Raw genomic sequence first — 8,283 nt, 5'->3', positions numbered from 1 at the left:
TCCAGCCTTCTCGAAGGGGCATGATGGGCCCAGACTTCGGACATCGCTATTTTTCCTGGGAAATCCATGAGGTCACCCCAGGAAGTCTCGGGGTTTTGCTCTAACTTCCTCTAATTTAAGACTGTAATCTTGGGCAAGTTACTCAATCTCTACAAATGTCAAGTTTCTTATCAGTAAAATGTGACTCAACGAGAGAATGAATTTGAAAACACTTGCAAAATTACAAGTATCAAGGAAATAATTCTTCTATCCCAAAAGGTTGTGAACATCCTTCAAATTTATCCCAAAGAAGAAGAGCCCACACGAGTGCGACCTCACTGCGATCCACGGAGATTGACCCCCGCGGGATCACGTGATGGAGGAAGGGCTGAGGAAGACACACAGGGCACCTGTACCTGAGGAAATTCAGATTCTCACGGGAAACAGTGCTCCGAGCTGAATTCCCTCTGGCGCTATGGAGATTACCCAACAATACGTCCTAATGTTGAAAGCAGAGGACTGTGTTTGAGAAGTCAAGAGGCCTTCAGAGAAACTGATAAGAGATACATTGATACAGCCGTCAAGATCCAGACCAAATTAAAGTTTTACAAAGCTGTGAAAGAGGGTCGGGAGGAAGAAAGTGTTGCAGGAGGCAGAGACCTGGAAAGTCAGCTTTGATGGATGGACGATGTGTGCAACTCACTGACCAGCCCCTTGCTCTGCAGCTCCAGAAACTGGGGCTTCCCTTTTTATGGTACAGGGGCTTCTTGAGTCTAAGAGGCTGAGTCACAAACAATGCTAACAAGCAACAGAAAAATGTTATTTTCAAAGGGGAAGTAGGGGATGTGACACATGTGGTAGTAAGCAGTCTACTACTGACTTTTATCACCACTGGAGCCAGAAAAGCCAGCTGATGTGTCAGACATGTTAAAAAGTGAAAGTATGCCACTGCGTATGGGAGCTTTCTCCCCAAGCATTTCAAGAAAGAAATGATAGGGCCAGTTTCCATAATGGTGCCTGTTATGCAATAGTATTTCTACGGGGTCCCCTAACAGGAGCCATACACTGACCTATTCTCTAATGGAAATAGCTGGAGAAATAGAAATATCAAGACTACAGCAACATGAAAGACCTCATGGGAAAAGCCCCCACACGGAGAAATGCGTGGGCCTGAATCCTTCCATTCTGGAAGGGTACAGGCCTGAGCCGATGATGCTGGGATGAGACACTGAAGTCTTCAGAGAAGAGAAACAAGATCACTAAATAGCCTTTCCCTTAGAACTAATTCTCTTTGTGGTTTTGACTTGAAAGGGACAGATAACCGTTTTGCATTTTGCAGTAATAAAAAGATCACAATTGTTTGTCTCTATCCTGTCCCTACTCTTTTCTAAAAGAAAAGATCATCTGTCTCTATTTGGCTTTTCCTTCATTTTTTTGCCAGCTGAAAAACTATAATGCTAACTTTTACATTTTATTAAGATGGTTAGTCTTCTTCAGAATATTGCCTAACGCACAGATAAATAGCACCTAACCATTTTCCTGTTTTCCAAGTACACATGTTGAATGTTCCTTAGAACACTTAACCTTGCCTGCCTACCCACCCTCTTCCTGATCCTAACATTGCGTATCTACAGTTCAACCATGTTGTCAAAATCCAGCTTAACGGCTGTTCCTTCTTCAATATTCCTTATATCCCCCCCTCTCCGGGCTGCCATCACCTTTCGCCTCAGATTACACTTGTCTGAGTACGTGTCTTCCCTGCCACACATCCGGTTGTTTGGGAAAGAATACAATAGTGAGAGACCAGACTCTGGAGTCAGAACATTCTGGCGTGAAATTCTCGTTCTGCCTTTTCTGTAAGGGCTGAGACACCCGGAACAAATTACCTATCTCTCGGAGCTTCAGTTTTCTAATCTGCACATTGGGAAGCATGACTTCACAGGTTCCTTATAAGGCTCAAACCAGACGGGATGCCTGCACATTGTGCTTTTCTCTCCCTTTCTACATGCTCCTGGACACTACAGGGACTACATAAATGTCTGTTTAAAGACTAGAAAAGAAATGAATTAGGTAGTAAAAATGGAGGAGTTACAAGCAATCTCTGTGAGAAAGGATTTCCCCAATTGTCCCAGGTTTAAATTAGAAGTATGTGCCTATTCCATCATTCAGGCAGTTAGTACATACTCGGAGGACAAGTTTGTATACATCTAAATACGCTCTCCAGTCTACCGACTAAAACAAAGTAGTGATCGCATTTCATAGCTATTATTGTTACACTCATAGTGGCCCAGGTGTTTTAGAGGATAAATGTAAATCTACTAAAGAGGTGAAGAGATAAAAACTGGAAACATATAGACTGGTTTATATACGACACATATAAAGTCTATTATAAAACTAGCATCAACACCCTTGAATGCAAACACTTTTCTGAGTATTTGTTTGTCACAAGCTGTTTGTCGCACTTTATTCATTTGTTCATGCAGGTGCTCCAGGAGTGGTAACAGACATAACTCCTAGGAACTTGTGTTATTACGTTATTGCTTCTGTATTGTAAGCGTCATCTTGGAATAAACGAACCCAGGTACCCCTGCTCTAGGACTGCTCTCACTCCACACACACACCCCTCCCCGGGGCCCGCCATTTCCTTCTGGGCTACTTCCTACCATGCCTTGCTCACCCCCTACCACACTAATTGGGTCCATGTGGGGCCATCGCCCGCTGGCCAGAGGACACCTTTCTCCTAAAGAATGTACAAATGGTATCCAGAAACTCCGGTTAGTAAGCTTCCTACAGACAGACAGACAGACAGCCTTTGGGATTCCTATTGTTATGCTTGTTTTCTGCCTTATATTTAAAGGAATATAAGCAATCTGTTCAATAGACAGAGAAATGCAATGTACGTGGGGTTGAAGGATCTAATAGCTCAGGTGGTCCCTGAGAAACCAAGAGTAAGAAAAGCATCCTTGGTCTGGCGACATTTCAGCTCTCATGATGTCTGTCCCCTTTGATGCTCACCCAAAATAACTGGAGCAAAAGTACATTTGTCACACACACACACACACACACATACTAGCATCAGGACCCTTAGATGCAAAAGCTTTTCTGAGTGTTTGTTAAATAAACACCATACATTTTTTAAAAAGCACAACAGATACTGATGTAAACAGAGACAAGAAACATGTTAAAATTAAAACAGTGCCTGAAGCTCAACGAACATTTTATGCATTCTGACTTTAGTATTTCTCTGGCTCATTATGTAAGAAGTGATCTATCATGTTGCATGCATTCGCTCAGTCATTGTGTAGAGAAAAAGATAAACGCATCCTGAAACAGGAAACCAATATTCTTCCTGTTTAATCAACAAATCTAAAAATTTATTCTTTTCAACTCTTTACGTTGGCTCTGGTCCAGCAGAGGAGAGTGCTCCACACGTTTAGCATAGTTTTATGACAAAGAGAAAATTTTCATGAGCCACTTCTGTATCCCCACCCCCTTAAAGAAAGACGGAGGAAAAACTGTTTCATACAGAAGGCGTTGGGCGTATGAATTGGAACCGCCACCTAAGTGTGGGCTAAAGTAACCCAGAGGGATTTCACCTACATCCATTCAGGCAGCTTCTGGGGGTTTAAAGAAATTCCAAAGAGTCATCAGAAGAGGAAAAATAAAGGTAATGCTTTTTGCCACACAGGTACAATCTTTGAAAATATGTGTAATATGTAAAACATTTTGACACCCCCATAATATTTTTCCAGAATTAAGGGTATAAATTGCTACTCTTGCTCAAGGGCTTCTATCAGCCTCTCTAATCACTACTCCCAGTAAGCTCAGCGCCTGCCACGATGTACAAGATGCATTTCTTGTCTTGCATTGCACTAACTCTTGCACTTGTCGCAGACGGTGTACCTATTTCAAGCTCTAGGAAGGAAACACAGAAGCAGCTGGTGCATTTACTGAAGGATTTAGAGCTGCTTTTGAAGAGAGTTAACGTAAGTATGGCCCCCTTCTACTGAAAGCATTCTATTTAAGTTTTCTAACTCAAGTGCGCTTTTTAATAACAATCTGTTATGCTTTCTCAGAATTACGAGAACTCCAAACTCTCCATGATGCTCACATTTAAATTTTACATGCCCAAGAAGGTAAGTACAACTTTCTAAGTTCCATTTTATGTTTTCATAAAATTCAAAGTAATATGAAAAACTGCACACTGATTGTATTAATGGCATCTCATCTGAGAAAAAGAATTAGTAACTTGAATATGTTTTTTTCTAAAACCCAAGTTTGATAATGGGGCTTTTGTAAAATGGCTTTGCCTACATATATTTTTATATGTGCTTGTCTGTGTTTGGGGGGAGAGGGAGTGGGAAGAATAACATTCTCACTTTATTGCTGGGACAGTTTAAAACAAGATCATGTTGAGTTACTGTTGTACCTGAAAATGTAAAACTCTACACATATTTGATTACTTTTACCATGCAAATTGTCACATTTCAGAGGAGCCCACTTTTAAAAACTCCTGTTTTCAGGCAAGATTCCTACGGGTCTGTTTTTGGGGCAGCACAGCACTTGTCCCAGCACAGACCTAGGGCTAGACTGTCTGAACTGAGAGCTCTGCCATGTCCTGCCTAGCTTTTGTGAACTTGGGCAAGTTACCCATCTCTCTCTGACTGTTTCTTACCTACTTCTGTGAATAACTGTGTACACTTCAGATAGTTTTGTGAGGATTAATGAGTAAACGTGAAGTACTCATAACAATACCCGGCATGTGACCAACACCGTGTAAGCATTAGTTATTAGTAAAGATAAAATTCTGCCTGGGGAGGATCAAGTAAACTTTGGGACTTCCACATCTTTTATGCCAACAGACCTGTAGGCATGCCGTAGGACTTATTTTTCAGGTTTAAAAGCTCAAATTGTTTGTTTTGGGATTCTGATAGCTAGATAAGCTTAGATCATCCAAGCTCCTAGAGCTATGCTAGGGGTACATACATTTCCTAGTAGTTGTACCAGTCAACTGACAATGGGCAAAATTTTGGTGCTAGAAAGAACTTGTTTCCAGGTGAATCCAAGCCCGGGGGGAAAAGGGATTTAAAGGGTCATAGGTGCAGTTCTGTTGATCTATGTCTTATTTATTCAAGGAAGTTATGCTTCAAACTACTCTTTTGAAAGATGAAAGGAAATAATTAGAGATGCTCTTCTAGTTTAATCAGAGCCACAAATTCTTACCTCCAGCAACTTAGACAATAGACTGTTTTCTGAGGGGAATAGCTCAACTTGCTCATGCCAAAAAATTAAGCCTTGCACTTGTAGAAACTTGCAGTAGCAAGCTGAGAGACCAGTAGATGAAAATGTCATGAGGTGTGTATGGTGCAGTCCTACCTTTCCCTCTAAAGATTGTTAGAAAGATAACATAAGATTATATGCATAATTTAGAGGGTGGTAGATTCTTTGAAATCTCAGTTTCTAAATGACAACTCAAAATCTATTTGAAACCAAAAGTAATGTGATAAACTCCACTCATTTGCTCATTTTACCACCATTCCATGTTTCTAAAAGATTGAAGAAAACTATTTAATGGAAAGGATGCTATGTTAGTGCAATGAAGAAAAAGAACTGAAATTTAACCCTGGCTCCACCTAGTTATGTGACCTTAGGGAAAACACTTAAATTCTGAAATTTACTTTCCTTATTTGTAAAATGGAGATCGCAAAAGGTGGCTGTGAGACTTAAATGGGTTTGTTTAGGAGAAAACACTTTGAAATTATAATGTACCATATAAATTTGAAATACTATTGTGTGTGTGTGTGTGTGTGTGTGTGTAAATCAGGAGGCCCATCCAAAAGTCCTTCAAATATTGTAACGTTTTACTTGGTTGGGACAATTTTTTAACGTGTACCTTCCTCTACTTAGTGAATGGTAAAAAATGAAGATGTAGCTATGTGACTTGGCATACTGAGTCATTACTCTGTAGTTACAATTGCCTAATCTATAAGATGTTGGGATTGTGGCAAATGATATCCAAAAGCTCCTTCTGTCCCGATCATTCTATGATTGTCAACTCTTAAATCATTAAACATTAGAATCAACAGAATCTGATCCCATAATGCCACATTCTGACTACTGTGGTTCTAATAATTGCTATGCAGACTGGGAAAGAATTCAGCCTGTTACCTGTGATTTGTAATTGGGTGTACCAATACTGACTTTTTACAAAGCCAAATTAAGCTGAAATTAATGGCTTATTTGTTAACTAATAGTTAATGCTCATGATGAGTCAATGCACTCCAGTTTTTCCAGTCTTATAATGTAGACCGTGTAGGTCCATCGTTCCAGGAATGCCGAGAACAGGGAAAATGGTAGAAACCAGATTCTGTTACTCGTAATAAAAAAACTGTGAGATTACTGATACTGATCTTTAGTCAAGGCAAGCTGACCTCGTAATTATTTTGATTCTTCAAGGCCACAAAACTTCAACATCTGCAGTGCCTAGAAGAAGAACTCAAACCCCTGAAGGAAGTGCTGCCTTTAGCTCAAAGCAAAAACTTTCCCTTGAACGAAATCGAGGACTTAATGACCAATATCAACGTAACAGTTCAGGTACTAAAGGTAAGGCATGACTTCATTTGCTCTTCAGGCAATATAATCAATGGAGGGGAATTTTAATGTGGTAAAACATTTTTGGTATTTGTGAAGGACCCCGGCACTTTAAGTGCACTGTGAACACGAATCATTTTTACGTTAGATGATACATTGTGGAGTTGGGAAGTTTGAGGTCTTAGAGTGGGAGGGTTTCCACCTCCCATGCACTCAGGGCCAAGTCCCAACCTCTGCATGTCACCGCTCACATTAACACAACACGGCGGGTAGGAAAAGACACTAGTTGAATTTCACAGAAAGCAGCCAGGTTTTATTACATTATTTTTAATTTCTTCAGATCATTTTCCAGAATAGCCAATACTGATTACCCTAAAGAACTTTTAAATGGTAGGTTTCCCTATCATTAGTGGAAGGACTAAAAGATTTGTCTAAATCTCTTAACCATTAAAATGGCCAATGGACAGGTTTATGTTTCAAATCTGGAAAGCCCTCTCTTTTATCTCACTATGTATCAAAGTATTTTCTTCTTGTCAGCTAGAGGCAGAGGTGAAATGGCCCCTATCAGCAGAGGAGGTTAATTTTCAGTCAGCCAGTCCACAGAACAAAATTTCTAATGTTTAGATTTCCAAAAGTTGGTGTTTGATTGACACTGAGGTGGGGTTGGGTGGATATGCGCATGAATATGTTCTTCACACAAATTTCCCCCAAACAAAAGCTTGTCCTAACTTACTCTTGGCTAGTTCTATCTTGTTTGGGGGCAAATATGAAGAGATTCATGCAAGTAGGATAATAGGAGGCAAAGGTTTAGAAAAGCAAGTATAATGGACATATCACTGCATATACGTAACCTATGTAGATAGATAACAGATACTGTGTTTCCCCAAAAATAAGACCTAGCCAGACCATCAGCTCTAATGTGTCTTTTGGAGCAAAAATTAATATCAGACCGGGTCTTATAGTAAAACAGAGCAAAAGAGGGCTAACTTTATTTTGCATGCAGAATTTAATGAAATATTTGTAGAGAACTGTTGTTGTTGTTTTTTTTTTTTAATGTTCACTCGTATATAATTCCGGGTAAAAAAATCTTGTGTTCATTGAGATTGACAGAATAACAAATGAGGAAGATCTCAGCTTATATGTTACCATCACTTGGTATCAGAACAATTACGGCACATCATTTTGATCATTTCAAGAAAATGTGATTAATATGTGTAGCCTATTGGAAAATAAAGGCCATAAGCCTGTAATATGTACTTTGATTCAGAATAATTACATGTAAGATATAAGCTACACTGAACTAAAAAAAATTAAAAATTTTCTTTTATAGGGACCTGAAACAAGATTCCCATGTGAATATGATGATGAGACAGCAACCATTGTAGAATTTCTGAACCAATGGATTACCTTTTGTCAAAACAACCTCTCAACACTGACTTAAGTGCCTCCCATTTAAAATGTATCAGGCTTTCTATTTATTTAAATATTTAAAAATTATATTTATTTTTTGATGTACGGTTTGCTATCTTTTGTAACTATTATTATTTGTCTTTAGATGATAAATATGGATCTTTTAAGATTCTTTTTGTAAGCCCTAGGGGCTCTAAAAATGTACGTAAATTATTTATCCCAAAGTATTTATTTTTATATTGAATTGTTAAATATAATGTATATGTAGATCAATTAATAAAATTATTTAACAAAGTTGATGAA

At 39.0% G+C, this 8,283-nt stretch overlaps 1 protein-coding gene across 1 annotated transcript; it reads left to right on the top strand.

Annotated features, from left to right (window-relative positions):
* The first annotated feature begins 3,818 nt into the window (after positions 1-3,818).
* Positions 3,819-8,283, top strand: IL2 (interleukin 2). Its single transcript, XM_033134888.1, has 4 exons — positions 3,819-3,965; positions 4,056-4,115; positions 6,436-6,582; positions 7,901-8,283. The coding sequence occupies exons 1-4, from the start codon at positions 3,819-3,821 to the stop codon at positions 8,009-8,011; spliced, it is 465 nt and encodes a 154-aa protein (XP_032990779.1). The 3' UTR covers positions 8,012-8,283.

The sequence above is a fragment of the Rhinolophus ferrumequinum genome, chromosome 18, assembly GCF_004115265.2.
Source record: "Rhinolophus ferrumequinum isolate MPI-CBG mRhiFer1 chromosome 18, mRhiFer1_v1.p, whole genome shotgun sequence".
Classification (NCBI taxonomy): Eukaryota; Metazoa; Chordata; class Mammalia; order Chiroptera; family Rhinolophidae; genus Rhinolophus; species Rhinolophus ferrumequinum.
Note: the sequence above shows the minus strand (reverse complement) of the source record. Positions and strands in the feature narration are given on the sequence as shown.